Raw genomic sequence first — 22,060 nt, forward strand, 5'->3', positions numbered from 1 at the left:
ATTAGCTTAGTTGGTGTCCTCAGCACTTTTTCTTAACCACTCTGCAAAATAACTACATTTTCTAAATCTGTCTTTCCAGTAACAGTATCTGGGCATGCTTAAAATAGGATACATTTATCTGAAAAAAAACCCCATCTATATTGTTTTAAGTATAAACCATACCATTTTTGTTTGATTTATTCTCAAAATAAGAAAAATGGGGTAAGAAAAATAAACTTCATTGAAGATATGGGTGTTTCAACAAATGCAGGCACTTTAAAAAAAAACAAACAAACAGCGCACAAAGGTTTTAAATGTTTTATCATTGTTCAAGATCCAGATTTTTAGTAATGAAATATAAACCGAAAAAATTAAATAATAAAAGTATAAAAAAAATTTTTTAATTTAATTTCTATAAAAATATGACAGTCTACAGTTGTGGCATTATTTGCATCATGACCAACTGATAACATTTTACATTGATGCTAACAAAATCACTAACACCACAAAAATGCCTTACGATTGTGTGGGAAAAAGTGTGTGAAATGAAAGCGTGAAAAAAGAGTTCAAATCCAAAATAAAAGTTTTTGTTTACATAATATATGTACTGTATATATTTATTATGCATATAAAAATGCACACACATACATTACATATTTTAAAAAATATACATGTATATACACACACTTATATTTTCCTTAATTTCCTTTGCATTTAGTGCACAGTACACATGCTATACATTATGTAAACAAAAACTAATTTTAATTTAAACTAAATTATGTTTTTCAGTCATAAAATATTATATATGTCTATATCTTTTATTTACCAGTTTTCATAAAATATTTTCAGTATATTTCATTACTATTTTTTGTGAAAAAAAGAAGAAAAAAGCTGCGGCATCATTTGCATCATGACCAAATAATACAAATTATTGTGTAAGATTAAAGTGAAATATGACTATATATCTCAATATCAAAAATGCTGTCATTTTGTTTGAAATAAAAAAAAAAAATCAACAAAATACAATTCTATTAAAAACACAATTCTAGCAAAAAATAGCAATTCAGCAAGTCTGTTAAACTTTGTTAGTAAACAAATTAAATAAACTTATAGGGGTGTGAAAAGTGTGTCTATATTCTATAACGCAAGTCAGTGTTAAATGTGGCCGTAGTTGAAGAACACCCATATACACATTATGGACAATTGTGGTGCAGTGCAGTAAAGAAATAGCAGGTGGATGATGTAGCACATATATAGCCTAATGGGTAAGAACTGGGTGCAGAACCTGGCTAAAGGGCTAAGGATGACCTGATTAGCATAGCTGTGCTGCTCTCTCTATGTTTATGGGTCACGACAACATACTGGATCTTTACTCTCCCCCGAGGACTAGGTCAAGATGGTATCTTGATAAGAATAGCACTTTAAAGAACCAGAAAAGGTCAAATATTTGACAGCGCTTTAGGAAAAGAACAGGCTGCCATGAACATGATGACCACCATGTTGACACATGGTGTCAGCTGCGTGAAAATCCCAAAATCCAAAGAATGATGCAAAAATGTAATTACCCAACGCTAAGACCACTCTTTATCAGAGGCTATATAAGATGACAAAACATTTACAGAAGAAAACACATGAATCTGAATTTGGAAATGAACAGAATTTGGGATTTCCAGGATGCCAGCAATTTTTGCCAGTATAGCTCATCAAGAGAGATGAGCAGAAGCTAAGAGCCAAGTGATAGTTTTTCCTTGCAGACCACAGACTCACTTTGGACCCCTATCCAGCAGCAGCCATGTGGGAGAAACATAGAACAAAACCGTGAACAATGAAACACGCACACATCCGCTTGCCAATGATATCACATTTAAAAGCAACAACATTGGGTCTTGACCAACTGCGTTGGAAGGAAAGAACTACATATAAGAATTATTCACTCAAAAATGAAAAATCTGTCAATATTAACTCAAAAGTGTTCATCAGACTTTCACTTTTCTGTGGAAACACATTCCGAGTTCTCATAATATAATAAAAGTGCATGGGGCCTTTGTCTGTCAAGCTTTAAAATGACTAATAAGGCACCATACAAGTATCAAACAGTCCATATGTGTGTCATATTCCAGTACTTCTGAAGCCATATAACAGCTTTGTGTGAGGAACAGACTGAAATTTAAGACATTGTTCCCCTATTTCTCCTATACTTTGAAATGGACTAGAAAAGCAGATCAGACAACAAAAACAGCCTGTCAGCTTTTTGGCCCTAGGTTATAATTTTGATCTGTTCATCACACAAATTACTGAATGATTTCACAAGACACAGGAATAATGCATGAGTGAAATGTGGCGCTTTTATGGTGCTTGTGTAGTCATTTTGGAGCTTGCCAGCCACTTTCACTTACATTGCATAAAAAAAAGAGCTATTTCAAGAGATTTTTCATCAGACGTTGCGCACAAATTAAAAAAATGGTACAGGATTTATTTAGAAAGAGTTTTACCCACTTGCTTATTTTTGACAAATTATTAAATTGTGAAATTTGCTAGTAATTTCTAAGAGAAGGCAATTAACAAATTAAACATAAAATTTGAAATTAGAAATACTGAAAGAATTTATTTTAAAACTACTCTGTAAGTTCAGTAGCATTTTACAAAATAAAAAAAAAATCTGTAGCATTTTACAATAAGGTTCCAATTGTTGACCATATTTAATGCAATAACTAACATGAACAATGAGCAACCCTTTTTTAACATTAGTCAACAAAAACACAAATGTTCGTTGTTAGTCCATTTTATCTCAGGCCTATAAAAATCCTTTTGAATAATGTTGGAATCAACATTAACTAAGATTAATTAATCCATTAGAAGTTAGTTAATTTGCAGTAATTTAGTTGACTACCGTTTACAAATGGAACCTTACTGTGAAGTAAGAAATATATTGTAGAAACTTAATTTCCTTTGCAATATTTTTTATCATAAAAAGTGCACGCAAATAAACTTGAAGTGTTTTAAAAAGACAAGTTAATTTTTAGGTGGAATAAATTCCCAGGTACAAGCAGTGCTTCTTCAGAAATCAAAGGTTTATCTCACCTCTCGCAGACATGCACAGTCCAGGCAGCAATGATCCATGATGATATGCTGAAAACCAGCAGGACTGTGCCTGGGCAGATAGTCATCAAAGTCTTCATGACAAAGCGTGTGTTAAAGTTGATCTTATTGAGGGCTCCGATACTGCGTGACGAGGCGTCCGTAAAGAGCTTACTGTGCAGGAGCATGACCCGGCCAATCAGATACAGTCGCAGGAACATGGGGATGGAGAGGATGATGTCCACGTCTGCATCCGCCACAGACGGGGTGTAAGTGAAGGCCAGGCGGGCAGTCCAGGTGAAGACGTACTGACCTGGAATAGGGTGGATGGCACACACCAGCAGCTCCAAAACGATGAACAGGATACGCTCGTACGTCATGGCTATCCGCCAGTCGTCTGCTCCGTTGTCAACCATGAAGAGCTAAATGTTAGATAGAAACAAGGCATTGAAGGGTCCAGCAGGATAACTATGATCTTCTTTGCAAAAAAATGTACTACAGAAAAATCGTAATATGAATGATACATATTATATAAAAAAATCTTAACATTTTGAAGATTAAATTTACCTGATAGAACTATATACATATATGTATATATGTACACAATCACGCAATCATACACACACACAAATTACATATACACACATATATAGATGTATTTGTGTACACAAATATATACATACACACATAAATATTATATATACACATATATATATATATATATATATATATATATATATATATACAGATACTATTTAATAGACTAAAATTGTTACATTAATTCTGTAAACAGTCAAATAAACGTCAAATGTAAAATGATAAATATATAGGCTACGTCTGTGTGTGTGTACAGACATACGTAATGTATACAGACATAATACAATATAAAGAAAGAAAATATTTCCTGAAAGCATTCTCTGTGGTTTTAGTGTTATGACTATAATATGGATTTCTTCTCTTTTGTTTTAATGATTGTAATGTATACAACCTGCAATCCGGAATAAAGGTTTTTTTTTAATTGTTCCTCGATTCAGTAATTTGACCATCATCTGATGTTCCAAGTCATTAAATAATGCTCACAAAGCAACTGATTGACATGCCTGTATTAAATTACATTTCCTATTAGCCATAAGCCCCACTTGTAATAACATCATTAATCAAAATAAGTGTCTTCTCTATAAAGACCTCTTAATGGATAGGTAAAAAGCACAGACGATGAATGCAGATATCAGAAATTACAAAAGCCAGGGCAAGTTTTCATTCTGCTGCTACTATAAGTCATTAGGAATTGGCATAAGTGCTTCCTCTGTAATCTTTTAGGGTCCTGTCTCAATCTCTTTTCTTGTTTATGGCTTCCAAAGCTGAGTCGGCAACTTACCTGAATCTCTCGTGCGTGGTACATAATGATCAGACAGAGCAGAATTACAGTGGAGAGGCTAATAAGGCATTTCAGTGCAAATGAATATGAGGATTCCTGCAGAGACATTGAGAGAAGAAACAACAACATTAGTTACATTTTTATGTTCTTGCAGCTCACTTCTTTACTTTTTTTTGTGAATTTGATTTCCAGAGAACATACTAAGAAAACATTTGTCTTTACTGCTTTGTATGTCACTTAATATTTATTTATAAGTTATATAAATAAATATTAGTATATAGATTTTTGTTTTATTACTGAAGCACAACAGCTACCTATATGGTTCAGTGGGTCAGTTTTTAGCAATTAGCATTTTCAAGTTATGGATTATTTCAAGAATGGAATTTTTGGAGCACCAGTACTTGATTTAAGAGTTAAAAAAAGGTTTGTGGTTAATATTACTTGTTGTACTATAATCATGTTTTACTACACTCAAAAAAATGCAGTTTAGCTTGTTGGGTTATTTTATTTGGTTGTTTTTAATATTTTTACTGGGTAGCTTTTCTGCACTCTAAAAAAATGCCGGGTTATGTTTCCCAGTAATCTTCAGTAGCAGATCAGTCAAGCATGTAAACTCACAGTCTTGTGGAAGCTTTAGGTTTTAATGTAACAACTTAGGTTTGTACTTTTACAAACCTAATAAATAAAAAAAGACTATAAGCCAAAAATAAATAGCATAATCTAGTTGGCCTGGAGCTCCAACTGCAAAGTGCCCAAAATCCAGCACAGACCAGGTCAGGTTTACATCTTATCTTGAGGCCAGTTTCATAAAATAAATGACCAAATAAGCTGGACTTGTTTCAATTGATCTGACTTATTTTTAACAAAATCAACTGTCAATAAGTTCAGTCACAGATGGACTTTTCAGTGGGTCAGTCTGTGATCTCTAAATCAACTAGACCAAGGGTGCATATTCCCGTTCCTGGAGATCTACATTCCTGCAAAGTTCAGCTCCAACCCTGGAATAAATTGAACCGAACCAGCCAATTAAGATCTTTAGCAACACTTCGTAATTACATACAGTTGTTTTTGAGCAGGGCTGGAACTGATCTCTGCGGGTAATTAGATCTCCAGGAACAGGATTGAGCATCATTGAGCTAGACTTTAACCAGCTGGTTGAGGCTGTGATTTTTTTTTCCAGATTGGAAACATAGTTTTAACTAATTCCAACAGATGTAGCCAACAGTGATTTAACGCAAAGCATACCCATAAGTCCCCACCACCCCACGCACAATCATGACTGGAAGAGGAACTAAAAACAATCATCTTGTCCTGTTTCTGTCCTTCAATCTTAGCTCTGATTCTTTCTCTCTGGATGACAATCCTCATTATGAGATCAGTGCAATTGGAGCTCATTAAACCTGTCTGAGTCTGCTGATACACTGGAACAAGATGTGCTGGCTAAGGCATCGAACTATGCTTTAGGGGAAGTTAAAAAAAGAAAACTGTACTCCAGGGATCGTCTAAATCGCCAGCGATTCAGGCCAAAAGAATCAACAAACGCATGTAGTACCATATGACAATGACAACTTGTAGGCAAAGGTTTATAAAGGTCAAAACAGCTACTGTCTTTTTTTTTCAGATCCATATTTTGATTGATAGCCTACTGTCACTCCAATATGTTGTTAGTGATAATAAACTATGCCCATCTTTACTTTATGGCAAAAAAGGCACTTTCTGAAGGTCTGATGAGTACAACACCAAGTGGAGATCTCTTGCTCTTTCCAGGATGAGGACAATTAGCTCGTTCACGTCCTTTTTATATAGGAAGCTACACCTTCGGATAAAAGTGCACGTACTTATATAAAAAAATTAGACATGATGTAATTGTCAAGAGCATGTAAGGAAGATTTAATTGATTGATGCTCTCTGATGCCTCCATCCATTAAGGAAGTGCGCACAAAGTAGCCTATGCCAATGATGAATTTATCCTTTAGTGTCTTTAAACGGTCATAAATAGATCACTCGTGGACTTCAATATGCTGGAGCATTTAATTACATGGTATGAATCAAAGCACTGAGGATGAAGTAAGATATATATAGCTTATCTAGCAGAGGTTAATGTGAAATCTTATGATACATCACACTGCCCCGTTGAAAAAGACACAAGCAATTTTAATGTTCATTCGGGTGCTGGTCTAAGATGTGGACAGAATAGCCTTCTCTTTTTTTTTTTTTTTTTTAACCAACATCCAACAAAAGTATGCTAATACACATAGCGGCCTAATAAAGTATTAGGCATTTGGACCAAACTTAAATAAACTTAAACAATATATAAATAAGTCAAATATAGGAATGTATTAATCCTAATCATACGACCAAACAGTGCTATTTTACAATCTATTATTACAAAAAAAAAAAAAAACACAGACACATGACACTGTAAGCAAACACTTCAACCAAAAATATAAGCTTCAAAGAGTATTGTTTTAGTATTACATATATATGATGAAAGCATTTATTAATACTTTCATTTTCATATTTATATTTTCAGTTTGCATATCTTAGTTTAAGCAGTTTGATCTGTGTTTTGCTGTTTTTATTATTATTATTATTATTATTATTATTATGCTCACAGCTTTTTTTTTGTTCGTTTTTTTTAATTAATTTTATTTACTTGCCACTTGATCAAATTTTTCATGCGTATAGCAAATTAAATTCAGACATTTTCGTGTGACCTATATGACAATTTCTTCTACGGAACAAAACGTGTTAGCTAAATTGAATTCCTAGTTCCCACTGATTTCCACTGCATGGATAAAAATACAATGGAAAAGATTTCCAAATATCAACTAAATATCATCATCTACAGCAGGAGGAAATTAATACAGGTTTGGAAAACATGAGGGTGAGTATGTGGTGACGCAATGTTTGTTTTAAGGGGAACTATCCCTTTAAATATCCAGGAAAGTCATTAAGGCCATTTAAAACATTTTACCTTTGTATAAACTCCCCAAGAGAGTTCGGTCTCCGTCACCATGACAACAATCCCAAACATTCCAAAAATCAGGGCGTAGTCGCTAAGGCGCTTGCGTTTCTCGAACAGCGCCCTCCGGTGCCCGAGCTTATAGCCAATGTCCTTGTTCTTCTTATGTGGAGCGCTGCATGGTCTTTGCCTCACAAGGTTCTCGCTGGACTGCTTACTAGGGTCTTCCCCGTTCCCTTTGGAGACCACCACCTCCAGGCCGGAAGTGTGCAGGGTCTGCAAAGGTTGTGTCTCAGAGTCCAGCTCTGCTAGGTTCCTCCGGGACGCCCCCAGACTGCCGAGTGGTCTGACTATGCCCCCATTGTACTTGCAGCTGTTCATGGCTATCTGAGGATACTGTGGGCCGCCGTGGGACAGGGAAGGCCGCGATCCAGCATGGCTCAGCCTGTTGGCATCCGCATTCACCTGCCAGAAATGAGAAGATATTTTATAGATTTTATCATTGTCTTTTGCGTCCAGGAGCTTGTGTGCCGGTTGAGGGGGAGAGTACTGATGATTTGCAACAATGCTGACTTGACAGACATTTCTTTAGAAAATTACATTATAAATGCCAGCATCTGCACAGGGTTTATAACGCATGTGGGAGGAGCATCGTCTACTGATTGTAACTAATGAAAATGCACTACAGGCATACGTAAAATCAACTAATTACAGCTTAATTTATATTAAAAGCATCACAGGCCTAGAATAATGAAAAACTGAAATGAAACAATGAATTTAAAAAATATATTTATATTTTAAGTAAACATGGTGCATTCAAAACATTTTTTTCTGGAAGACACTAAAACGGTCATTCATTAAGGATTGCATTAATTTAATCAACATGAATAACATTACGCATAATTTCTATATCAAATAAATTACTGTTTTTACAGTATTTTTGACCAAATAAATGCAACCTTGATGAAAAAAAAATCATCCCTAACCCTTTGAATGGTGGATCCTTTTTTTTTTAATAGAAAATCAGATAGCAGTTGAAATGTTCCTAAAAAAACTGTTTAAATAGATAACATTTTGTCAAAATGAAAACAATCTGACAACAGAAAGTGTTTACTTTAAAGGTTTGGAAATTAATTAATATTTTATGTAATTGTATTACAGATCAGTAAATGCGGCAAAATGCTTGCGATAATGCTTCCGAAGATGATACAAAAAGCTTGCTCACAATAATCTCACATTATTAAATTATTTCAGAATTGAATTCTTATTCTGAATTTATACTGTTCTAATTTTCGTGGCAATAAGGATCAGTTTCTGTTATCTAGCTGCTGCTGCTGGGCTGACACAATGCCAACTCATTTGCAGAGACCTACTTCTGTAATGTCATTTTCTGATAGGCAGCACACAATGTAGACCCACATTCTAACCGACTAGAGACACCAATGGATTAGAAATGAGAGTAATGACAGCTGTTTGAAAATACATATGCAAACATATCCAACATGCACTGCTGAGAGGGATGGTTAACCAAAGCTAGTTGTACAACTACCTGGAAACTGTTTATCTGGTTTAGCTGAACCTCGGTAGAGATCATGTTAAATCCCAAATCACCGCTTGAACCTCCAGGCTCCTCAGCATAGCTGATAGTTTCACTGTTTTTATTTGACAAATTCAGTTGATCCATGTTACTGCACTGAGCTGTACTGACTGTATCTATGCTGAAACCGCTATTAGATACTGCCACTTAAACTGAGGTTACGGATAATGCCATTCAGGATGAGAGAAAGAAGTATTCCAAGTCCCCCAAAAGTAAATTTCTATCAAGTTCCTTTGTGTGAGACAGTTCTCATGGAGTCTTTCACATGGCTTTCTGCTGACATGGCAACAGAGAATTTATATTCTGTGCTGCTTCTTGTTTGTCTCACTTTTTTCCACATACAGACTGGGAATTTGTCCAAAAGGAGTCTCGTACTGTCTGTATCTTTTTAGGAACACCTTGAATATAATTTAATAAATACTACTATCATACTTAAGAATTAGTTTAAAGACAGCTTGATCTATAAAATCTATGTTTTATATAATCTATATTTTGTTACAAATGAATATATATTGCGTTTGATGAAAAGTTTCTGAAATCTTATAAAAAGTAAACTAAGCATCACTGTAGGAAGTCTTGATCGAAATCTTAACTTCATTATACACGATGTCATTATGTTCTATGAAGTATTATGCTTTTATAATGATTTTGGGTTGGAAAAGCAAACGTGCAGAAGGACAGAAAGCCGCTTAGTCCATTCCACACCAAAAACAATAATTGCATCACAGTCCACACTGAAGCACAATAAGATTCTGTTAATAATAGGCATGTGGCGCAGTTATGTCGTCTGCCACTTTAAAAACTCAAGTTCTTTAAAGCAGAATGGATTCTGATGTTTTTATCATTCATCAGCAGGAAAAAATTGTTCTGAAAATGATTCCAGCGATTTTGTTCCTCCGTGCCGTTATTGTTATAGCTGTGTTGTGGACTCTCAGGCCTTTACTGGAGGAAAACACACACACTTTGAAGTTTATTTGGAGACCTTCTACTTCAACATGTCACTGAAATACTTTAGGCTATTTCAGCTAGAGAGAAAAACATATCTATTGTCCTTGTACCACTTATGTGTACCTATACTACTTTAAAATACAATGGAGTAATAGACATAATAAAACAGACCCAGAGGTTCAGAACTGATTTCCAACAAGCAGTGACTGTCTCTCTGATGAAAGAGCTCCAGGGATCAATTGCAATACATAGCAAAGCTCCTGTCAAAACTTCCACTCTTTCCAAGGCCAGCATGGTCTGCCAGTTGCCAAATGAGCTCTTTTTTCTATCAGTGTCCGGAGAGAGCCAGTAGTCAATTGTGTTATTAGTCTTTCTTCCTGGAAATGTTAAAAGGTACGATATATGAACATCTGTCCCCAAAAAAGTAACATTGAATATTGATATTAGTTTAATCTGCTGACGTTTAATTATGTCTTTTTTTTTCATGTAAAGCTAAAGCTGATATGCTGACTTGCTGATCAATAATATATTGAACTATAATATATTAAATATGATTTTTGGAAGCATGTAAGCGTCTCTTAATTTTGATCAGTTTCAAAAAGAAGAAAATAAAATGACATAACTGACCCCTAGAAAGATAAATAGATATTCTTGTCACACATTTTTTTTTTGAAATATATAAATACTGTACATAACTTTTTATTTCAGACTTATCTTGGCAAATCTCAGCACAGTTAGTGACATTGATCTATTCTGAAACTCCAGAGGCGGCACATTGATTACTGCATTTTTTAAGCAAAAGTCTCCATTTGCTCTCTATTTAATCACATCGCTGTCAAGAGAAAGAATTGGGATATTACAGAGATCTCATTTGCGATTTTTCTTTCCAACGGGATGCACCACAATATAACTTCCAACATAAATGACAGCACAGCTGCAGTAACAACGGACACACAAAGCTAGAAATTCTTTGCATGACCTTGTAGAGTCAGTTAAAAAAAAACACACAGCTGCATGCTCCGAGTGCAATTTTATGCTGATTTGGGATACGTCTACAAAACCGATCATATATCAGTCACAAAAACAACATCTGCTCATCTCCATTTTGATGCAACAGGCTAGGATTGTGGCACGTTGGAATGGCGTTTTCATTGTCTCAGCCTCACAATTTCACATTTCGCTAATTTTCAGTATTAACCAATATTCTCTTCTGCGCGTGTCAAAGCTGAAGGGCCCTTAGACTTCACCCTCCCCTGCTCCTTCATTCCCCTCTCTGCAAGCTTTGGTCCGTACAAATCCAATTTAGCAAATCTATTTTGACATTGAATTTGCACTCATTCAGATGTGGCATCGGACTCTCTGTTCCTCAGGTCTCTTTCTGTAATGAAATGTCTGCAGCAGACCTGAGAGCTGATTACAGATCCAGCTATTCAAGAATATCTTTTCTAACTGCTCTTCACTATCAAAATGTGATCTTTACAACCAGACATCTTCCCTCGTCTTGTGTTGCATAAATTTGCACCTCAGGGCCCGTACCATGTAAGAGCCAAAATAAGAAAAACATTTGTGTTTGATTTGTTTCAGCCGTTGAGATTTTTATGCAGATTTAACCATGATAACTGGAGAAAGCTGTCAGTTAGCATCTCAATGCCAGCTGCCTGGCTGGTTAACGACTATGAGAATTAGAAATGTACAATCTTTGCTTGTGAGAAGCACAGACGTTTTTGAGCCAGTCAAAGGAGCTGTAAACCCCACGTGACTAATCGTTCTCAACTAAAAAAAAATATTTAAGCATCATTTTCTATTTTTTTTTAATTGCATATACAATATCAGGTTGAAAAACAATTGGATTAAATGATGACACATATATCAAACTTGTTGTGTGTTTAAAAACATTTGATTTCTTAGTACTACTGCATGACTTGTATCAACCATGTATCAAATGGATGGGAATTCTACATGCCATTCAAATGAATGATGGTTCAATTTAGGCTTAAACCACACAAACACCTAGTCCCACTTCACTATAGCAACTTCTCTGAGAGATAATAAGAAAAATGTCCATTTCACTATTATTATTATTATTGCTCCCATCCCAAAACTCTGGTGTGCAGCTCATACTGCTACAGTAACGCAGACTTAAATGATAAATCAAATCATAGCTACTGCATTTCAAAGTGAACGGACATGTTTTTTACATGGCGGATGATTAAAAAAAAAAAAAAAAAGAATGTACGGCTATCTTCTGTGAAAAGATGATTGTGGAAAAAAAATAGCATCTAAGCAATAGCCTGGGAACAACTTAGTGGCCAATTAGCAGTAACCTAACAATAGCGTTGAAACTGGGAATACTGCCAAAATTGTCCATCCAACTCCAGCATGATGAAAAGTAACAAATAAACTTGCTTTTTTTTTTTTTTTACATTGTTTCACATCCAGAACAGTCTCCTGCATTAAGGTTAAAAAGACTGCATTTACATCCTCAAGCAATTGATTTCATAGCATCATTTTTATTATTTCCCAAGTGAAGTTTACTGCGCTATCACCAAAATAACTGCAGTGGCTCTCATGGGCTAAAAGACAACAAGAACAAAAGCAGTGGAGGCAAGACCATTGTTTCTGACACAAAGTTTTTTCTGTATTTTATAGTGTCCTTGTAAAACGTTAGGGACTTAGTGTAGTCAAAGCAGTACATTCTATATAATTACAAACAACTAACTATAAACTAACTCTATTCATACCCTAACCCCTAAATCATTGTCAGTTATTACTCAGTATCTACATATTTAATTACACTGCAACAAGGGCACTAAAGTGTAACAAAGTTTGTGGTTTTCATTAGACTATAGAAAACAAGAACATATGTAAATAAATGAATAGCACCAAAAATAGCATACGGATAAGTTGTAAAGTGCTTTTTTGTACATAAAATAGCATAGCATAAACTGATATTATATATATATATAATATTAGAGCTTTTTTTTTAACCAAAGAAATAGTTCACCCAAAAATGGAAAATTGCTGAACATTTACTCGGGCACAGGTCATCAAAGATTTTTTGCATCGCATGGGGGCGGGCAGAATGAGAGTCCAAACGGCTGATAAAACAATAACAATAATCCACGAGTAATACACAAAACTTCAGTCCATCAATTAAAACACCGTGAAGCGAAAAGCTGTGTGTTTGTAATAAACAACTTTGAACTATAGTTTCTGGCCAAAATATGAGTCCATAATCCACAATAACTCTTTCTCTGGTTGCCCTCGCATCAAAATAACCAACATATTTTGTGTAAAACCGTTTTGGCTCGTAAACTGTGCTTGATCCATGCATATTTCTCTCTTGATGCAAACGAGAAAACATTTCCACCGAAGGAAGTGTTATTAAGGACTCGCATTTCAGCCAAAAGCACTGGTTTGAAGTTAAAAATGTCTTGACAGATGCGTTTATCATCATCTCTTCATTATATAGACATTATTTGCGATCGACTAGAGTCCTAGGGATTATTGTGACGGTTTAATCGGCTGTTTGAACTCGTCCTGACGGCACCCGTTCACCGCAGATCGGCGAGCAACTGATGTAAGCTAAATTTGTCCAAATCGGTATACCAACGAAAAAACAAACTCGTCTACATCTTGGGAGGCCTGAGGGTGAGGACATTTTCTGCCTTTTTTCTCTTTTGCATGAACTATTCCTTTACCCATCTACACTATACCAGCAATAGGGTTTGACATAGTCTAACATAGTTCCAGCAGGCAGGCAGGCAGGCACACACACACACACACACACACACACACACACACACACACACACACCATAGGCATTGCAGAGCTCTCGGGCAGTTTCAGTTCGAATACACAGAGACGAGAGAGCTCAGCCAATTATACTCTCTACAAATTACCCTTGATTAAGCAGCAGAACGCCAGCTGCAGAGCAACAACACCCGGAGATTCACCCCTCTTGCCTAGCTCACACCGAACCAGTCATTCCCTCAACATCCGCGGCACATCCCAGCGCTTTCACTCCCTCTCATGCACAATCAAGAAGAAGCCTAACTGTAAACTCTGCGTAAATATTTACATAATTACAACCCCCCGTGGAGAGGATTCTGCATAAATGTGCTTTTCCTAAAAGAGCGATTTGTACAAACAGCTAAATGTGCTTTCGGGGCTCCCGGGGTAATATCGCTTCTGTGCATCAAACATTGAATTAAACTACAAATTAATCCAACACCACAGGTAGAACAATCACTTTTTTTTTTTTTTTTTTTTTTTTTTTTTTTAGAACAAGCACGATGCAGTCAAACACAAGAACCAGTCGAGCGGTGAAAGAAACGGAGACTGACGCAAACAACGGGAAAGACTTATGGGAGATTTCGTGGGAAAGAGATCGCTGATGGGTTTTACCTCCATCTGCTGTGCATTGTGAACTAAACTGATACTAATGTCTCTCCGTTCTGGCAGTGATGTCTAACCCGTCATGAATAATACAGGCCTGAAGTACATGTTAGTGCCACTCAGGGGGGCTTTCCCTTGGCTTGCACAGGCAGAAAATGGAACAGCGAGGCAGAAACAGGGTCGACTCTCCCACAAGGAATGAATGACACTGATTTGCCTTTCTGCCTTGCTTTTCTGGCCCCTGCTCCTTTCAGGCGACGAATGCGCTGGCATACAGATAGATAGATAGATAGATAGATAGATAGATAGATAGATAGATAGATAGATAGATAGATAGATAGATAGATTTCAGTACTAATTTTAAACAGTGACTCACATAAACAGGCAGGCTAGAAATATTCAGGATTAGACTACATATGAATGATGCAGGTGTTAGAATGAATGAACGCTTCATATAATGCTTACTATTAAACGCCATCATGGGAATCATGGGCAGCCTGTTGCAAGCACCCCCGCCTGTTCTTGCGTTCCATGCTTTCGAGGTTAACACGAACACCAACACCTAGCAACTATAAAGCAGCCCTCTGCATCCACTCGGCCGAAATGTGGTGTTAAAAATGGCAAGCGATTTCAAACATGACCTCCCAGTATTGCGCTGCATGCGTAATCGGGCGCATTGCTAAAACTGGCCACCTGTTAAGCATAAACTTCACAGAGCGCATGTATAAACGATGCGTATTTCGCGGAGTCGGCGTGTGCAGGCTTACCTTACAGCCTTCGTGTCTGTGTTTATTCTCCTCGAGCCACAGGCGACTGTCAGAGGACAGCGGGCTGCTTTTACTCCGCGGCGAAACGGAGTTCCTGGCTCCCTGGCATCTATCAGGCGTCCACGCTAGATTCCGCTGCTCGTCTTTGTCACGGTGCTGCTGCTGCAGAAGCGACGACGGCTGCTGGCTTCTCAGCTCCGCGGATCCCCTCAAGCAGCAGTTGGGCAGGCTGCTCCTCAGCAGCCGCTGCTGCTGAACCTGTAGCTGGAGGGAAGGTGGAGGGTTGTGATGCTGCTGCTGCTGTTGCTGCAACAGCTGTTGATGCTCTTGCAATCCGCAGCTGCACGAACAGTGATCTTGTTGGCAATTCGCAGTTTTGGCAGCCCCTCCAACACTCTGCTGCCGACTTAGGGAGGGTTTGGAACAGTCTGCGAGACTTGGGTCGCTCCCTTGGCTTTTGACTGGTGCTTCCTGACTGACAGGGCTGGGCAGGTTCTCTTGGCTCTGTTTTGGCAAGGGGTGCGCGGTCTGTCTAGGGCCACCCCTGTGCTCCGCGTGGCTGTGGTGATGGTGTTGTTGGTGGTGGTGCTGATGGACGGCTCCCGAGTAGCGATGCTGCATCCCCGCCTCACCTGCGGCGGAGTGCCGCTTTGCGTTGCAATGATCCGGCACCCTTTCGCTGCGCGCAGCCCCGGTGGAGTCAAGAAGGCCCGTTTCATTGGTAGGTTTGACCAAGACAAGCCTCATCACGTCACTGTGGAGTTACAGGGAGCCCCGCCTTCATGTGACAGTCCAAGTGTTTATATGAATGAGTATATTAAGAAAAGTGCTCAGTACGCGGTGGCGATTTGAGGCGGGTGTGGGGAACGCAGAAGCCCCGAATCAGGGCTAGAACCCCCCTAAAGGAAATCGGAACAAAAGGTTGGGGCGTCTTAGCTCAAATGCATCGCCATATAAACTGCGGGTTTAACGAACAAACGCTAACAAATAAAAGTTAGGCTCGCCTGAGAGTGTAACCATAGCAACAGCAAGCAGCTCGAGCGATTCCAGATTTGACGCGTGCCGCGTAAAGGGTGAGACGTATTCATCGCTTTAAGATTTAGACATCACCAAAAAAAAAAACATTAGCGCTCGTTTAAAAATAATTTTAGACGACTGACATTTAGTTAGATATCGCTAGATTACAGGTTGGGCTGTGTAAAAGGAACCTCGGATTCGAGATATATTTCTTAAATTCATTCCAAATCCTTGATCGTGGTGCCCATCTAAAAAGTCCGTCTCTTTAGGAGGTGGTAATAGTTTAATGGTGAAAGATCTAGGTTGCCAACACAATCCCTGCCAGTAAAAGTGACTCGGGAATTGGAGAAATACTGAAATCACAGCCCTGATCTGGCAACATTTGAGTCATGGCTTCTAGATGAAGTTGGTCAAGGTGAATTGTGTTTTGCACGAAATGTATGAGCAATCTGGCCTTTTTAATAACATACAATTAAAACACTATAGAAATGACAGATTGCAATCAGTTCAAAATATTAAAGCAAACATATTATATAATAATGATAATTTTTTTTTACAATAACGAAAAAAGGCCTAATAATAAATTACTTAAAAAATATATATAATAACTAATATTAATATGTCAATTTGATGGTCAGGTTGTCATGCATCTCCAAGTGACCTGCAAAAAGTTTAGAGAATAAATGCACATCGGGTGAAATTAGCCTTCGTGCTCTCAAACTATAAACTATGCTTGTGTTCTGTTTTATTCCTTCGGTCAGCTCATGCACCTGAACCAATATTTAAAAAGCCTTGAAACTTAAGAGTAAAGTTGTTTAGATTTCAGGATAGTAGTGTCGGTTTTCACAGGATTGAGTGCTGATGTCAGTGAGGGTGATGCCAAAGTTTGGAGCTGAACTTCGGAGTGGATCTGGGGCACAGATGAAGAAAGCTGGTAATTTGATCTTTTTCATTAAGTAATTAGTCCCGGAGACCTGTATGGGTTCCATGGGCAGAATGAAGTATCATTTGCTTGCTGGTTTTGGAGGCAATGTTGCTTACAACCGCATCAATTATTAATTTCCCTTTCCCACTCCATGTTCGGAGACGTAAGTGTGTGGGATTGCCTGCTGAAATGACCGCAGTGTGGCATTTGGAAATAAACATTTAAATTAGGCTAAACAAAATCATCTTGTTTCATTCGTCAGCGGCAGAGTTTGTCGTTTTGTGACGTTGAACAATTACATAAATTCTACATCCACTCATATTCAAATGATGAATACATAAGACAGTGTTTAATCTGGTGGCAGATACCATAAAATTTGAATGAAAAATACTATTAACACTACAATAAGCTCCGGTTTAGTAACATTAGTTGACATGAACAAAATATTATTTTTACAGCATTTATTAATCTTTGATAAGTAAATAACTAATATGTTAGTTCACAGTGCTTCATTTACAACAGGCATACTTTTGATTATACAAATGTATTTGTAAATGCAATTGACAAAAGCTGCAAACGCTGTACTTATTGTGAAGTGTTATCAAAAAAGCCTACTTAAACAGCGTTTAGTAATTCATGTTCATATCTGAGCATACCAATACATTTGCACCCCTTCAAATCATACATGTTAACTTTAGGCAATGCAAACAGGTTTATTAACAAATCAACATCAATAAATGCTTTTTAAAACGCTGTTTGTTGTGAGTGCGTGATACTTAATGCATTATTTAACATAAACACGCTGAACCTGACTGTAAGGTGTTAACTAAGTACGTTTTCGGCAGACGGTACCCGCAGAACCGTCCGCGATCATTTCTGTTAAACGAAATGAAACAATCTCAACACATTTCTGTGGTCTGACATCAGAATCAAACCTCCCCGGAGGGACCAGATTGTAATTTGTAAAACCACTCAGGGCCTGGAAACAGCACACCATACAAACAGAGCAATTTTATGGGCTATCAGGTATTTAATATCCTGGTATCACTTTTACAACAGAAGGGCCATCTGTTTTCTATTTTAACCTGTACAAGAGAGTGAACATAAGTAATTCTTTTAGCAATCAAGCTGACAGCTCTTATATAAAGGCCTCTCAGTGTGCATTATTTATATATCTCCTCCTGCCGTTCCACCTGTTCATTAAACGGCATTCGAACTTCTCACCCACAGCTACGAGGAGGTTACACACGTTCTAAATATAGACTTGTACCTTTAATTGCCTTTCTGCTGATCTTGGATCATTTTCTTAGAAAAAAAAATCCAGGACTTAAGAAAAGCAACACTGCCTCGAGATCAGCGGCACCAATCAATAGTCATAAATACACTAGAGCGGATCGCGTTAATGCAGATTCATTTGCATAAAGCAGAAATGCCTGTAAATGGAAATTCATTATTATATTCAGTACCGGGGACGGGGATCAATTTACAGTTCAATTAAATTGATATAGAGTCGATTTAAACACTTTAATCTCAAGTCAGCCTGTCAAACTGATTAATATATTTCGGAGAAAGGCTCGGGAAAACATTTTGATTTTTCGTTCGCTCTAAGCAAACCGTGTTGCCATTGCAGATGCTCTTTTGTATGAAGAAACGCATGTTCCTGTCTAACAGCGAGAGAGAGAGATGGAGAGGCCCTGTCACAAGCAGATGAGTGTTCATTACTTTACCCTTGACGGGGGGTTTGGGAAGCGGGAAAGAGATTTCACGCTAATTTGTGGGATGACACCTTAGCCATTTACAAAATATATATATATATATATATATATATATATATATATATATATATATATATATATATATATATATATATATATATATATATATATATATATATATATATATATAAATAAAACAAACAGACCCTTGATAACACTTTGGCCCTTATTAAACACAATTTTGAGGTAGCTTGTGAATTAATATCTCTCCCCGTGTGCCATAAAACAGATGAAAACTGATGGATATTAAAACAAAAAGAGTAAATGGCTTGCGTGTCATAAAAATAAAGGAGATTTTTTTCCCCACACGTCACGTATAATAAAAAAACAGCTGTCTGTGAATAGTTATTACGATCTGCTTTAAGCAAACATTTAGTTGAAATACTGAAATAAGTGTAAAAATCTAAAGACGACGTTTGAAACACATCAGGTTTTTTTTTTTGTCTAGCATTTCCACAGGAATGGCACCTGTTGATTAAAACTGTTACTGCGGATCTCGAAAAGCCGAATAATTGTAAACAGAGAGGTCCTTACCTTGAAGCAGCATCCTGGTTTCCTTCGGCGAGCATGTTAGACTCGAGCCCCCTAACATACGTGAGCTTTGAGCGATGGGCGCTTTTTCGAGAAAACGGGATTTAGGCATCAGACATGCAGCTTTTTTTCCTCAGACGCTTGTCAGATGTAGGGGGCCGGCCGGTCTCTCTTTGAGACGCATAATTAGGATGCAGGCTGAAGAAAGGACAGCCCAGCTTGATAAGGGTTGGCATGCAAATGGATAAGGAGACAAAGAAACGAGCAGCACAGAGAGAGAGAGAGGGAGAGCAAAACACTATATGTTGCACAGACCACAACACTTTCTGCTTTAAGTGTCGGGTATCATTATTGCGTCCACTGCTCGGGTTGGCTGAGGTAGTCGAATACATTGAGGTCCGCAGATGAGGAAATAGAGGGGAGAGAAATCTGCGATTGATGCTCAGCAGTTCAAAGGCCTTCTCAAACCCTCTTATCTTTCCCGCCACAGAGGCAGCTCAGATAAAAGAGCAACACACATCACACCAAGTTTGGGGCGGAAACATGAATCCGGGAGATGTACATGTACACAACCAGCAGGGTTCGGTGTGTTGGAGAGTGTGTACGGTCGTCCGTTCATGCTTATATTTAAGACTGCAGCGAGGAGGCTTGATCGGAGATTGATACGAGGGTTATTTTTGGTTAATGTGTGTCATTAAAGAATTTAGCAACGCTTGAAGGACATACGGTAAAGTCTTTTCTTCTAAATTACAAAATGAATTGTTATTTTTGGTCAGTGTTTGTCACTAAATGATATAAAAATTATAAATAATGTGTTTCGCATTTTCCAAATATATTTTAATTGTAATATATGATATAATTGGTAAATGCCTGTCAATGGATAATTATACAGTAATTAAAAGGTTATTTCTGTTTCGTATTTTATCTAATTATTTAAAAAAATGTAATGTAAAACAGTAGTTGATATATCTGGTTAATTTTAAACACTAAATAACTTAATGCCATAGAACATGGTACAAAAAAAAAAAAAAAGAAATGCAGTGGGGCCCAAAAAAACGACTAATTTTTAGTAATACATAATAGAATTGCGTGTGTTTAACAAAAACCCTCAAAACGAACATATTTAAATGTATGCATTTATTAATTTTAGTCAAATGTTTATCATTAAATAATTTAGCAAAGTTAGAGGTTTAGGGCAATAAACCTGGTGACCAAATGTGTAATAAAAACAAAACAAAACATTTATGTTTAGCATTTTTCTAAGCAAATTGTTGTTTTTCTTTTACATAGTAATAATAAAAAAATTACATATGATTCAAAACTATTTCCCCGTTTCACAGATAAGGTTTAAGCCTAGTCCTAGACTAAAATCTAAGTCTTAGTTTATCTTATACATCTTAAAATATATATATACTGCCTTTGTTTTGTCTCAAGATGCACCTCAGTAATGTTTAATTCTAGGCATGTTTAGAAACATTACTTGTCCTAAATATCCTAATTGAACTACGGCCTAATCCTGACTTAATCTAAGCCCTGTCTGTGAAACCGGGCCTTTAAGTTAAATTGAAAAATGTAAACGAACGTCCTACTTTTTGTGATAATTACGGTAGAATACAGTATCACTTCAACAAATCTTGATAATGTTCTCCCGCATTTTATGCCGCAAAGGTAGGTAAATCACCCGAGGTCACATTTTCATTGCCCCAGATTTGATCAGTGGCAAAAATTGTGCAGAATCGCTTTTATTACTACCTCGATCCAGAAAGAAGACTTTGCATTTTGTGGAAGGCAGATGCGGACCGTCATCAATCAGTGATGTTCTGAGACTCTGCAGATAAGGGAACTCCGTGCTATTTTAGGCCTGATGCTCTCCGAGACAGCAGGGTCTCTCCCTCTTAGATTCATCACGCTGAGCTGAGAATCAGCTGTTTTATTCAGTTTGATCTTGCGAGAAGACCACTCATTCGGCACAGAATTTTGCACTTAGGAAGCCCGTTCTCTAAAACGATCATGACGATCCAGTGCCGCTAATAAAGATTAGCCAAATATAGTCACTGCCCTTGAGTGCAGGAAGGGGATGCTTTTTAATTAACACTCTCAGTGGGTCACAACTAATAATGTGCAAATAGGTTTAAAAATAAAACGCCATTCTTACGCGAGTAACATGTTCGCTATAAAACCCCCTCGCTCCGAGATATTTAGGTTGATTGAACCGCTATTGTATTTGAAGTCTTCAGAAACTGCCATTATTATTGTTTTACAGGAAGTTATGTCGGCGTTACGAAAAGGACACGTTTATTAAAACACTCTGCGTGGGAGAGATGCGTTAAGGGAAGGTAAGTAAATGAGAGAAGTTATCGTGTAGCACAATCTCCAGATGACCTACAGTTCTTTTACTGTGACGCTGCTTGATGACACATTATGGCCATAAATTACCTTAAGTGCTAAAGAGTGTTCCTGCCGAGGATAAAGGTGGCCACCGGGAATTATCCAGCCTGCAGGGTAATTTCCTTTTCTTCCGGAACGTCCCACAGGGGTCAGTGACCGTTTATGTCCATCGTTGTGTACCTGCAGAGACGTTATTAAAAGCAAATCTACCTTCGCTGTGTCTGAAGTATCACATAAGCTGCAAGGACCTTTTTAATATGGTTGAATGAAAAGGGTAGCTTCTGTGAACATGGTATAAAAGGAGTTGATGAATA

The 22,060-nt window shown here is 37.3% G+C and overlaps 1 protein-coding gene across 5 annotated transcripts in view; it reads right to left on the reverse strand.

Annotated features, from left to right (window-relative positions):
* kcnn1b (potassium intermediate/small conductance calcium-activated channel, subfamily N, member 1b) overlaps window positions 1–21,926 on the reverse strand; it is a 33,010-nt gene extending 11,084 nt beyond the window's left edge. The window contains exons 1-5 of one of the 5 annotated variants that reach the window (XM_043247969.1): window positions 21,795–21,926; window positions 15,111–16,009; window positions 7,413–7,865; window positions 4,436–4,531; window positions 3,061–3,479 (exon numbers count right to left, since the gene is read on the reverse strand). In XM_043247969.1, coding sequence (XP_043103904.1) covers window positions 3,061–3,479; window positions 4,436–4,531; window positions 7,413–7,865; window positions 15,111–15,857 — 1,715 coding nt within the window. In that variant the 5' untranslated portion in view covers window positions 15,858–16,009; window positions 21,795–21,926. Of the gene's footprint in view, window positions 1–3,060; window positions 3,480–4,435; window positions 4,532–7,412; window positions 7,866–8,949; window positions 9,139–15,110; window positions 16,010–19,361; window positions 20,234–21,794 lie in introns of those variants that run through there. The other 4 variants (XM_043247967.1, XM_043247970.1, XM_043247971.1 and 1 more) reach the window with 4 other exon arrangements.
* Between the last annotated feature and the right edge of the window lie 134 nt (window positions 21,927–22,060).

This window comes from Puntigrus tetrazona, chromosome 8 (assembly GCF_018831695.1).
Source record: "Puntigrus tetrazona isolate hp1 chromosome 8, ASM1883169v1, whole genome shotgun sequence".
Lineage (NCBI taxonomy): Eukaryota > Metazoa > Chordata > Actinopteri > Cypriniformes > Cyprinidae > Puntigrus > Puntigrus tetrazona.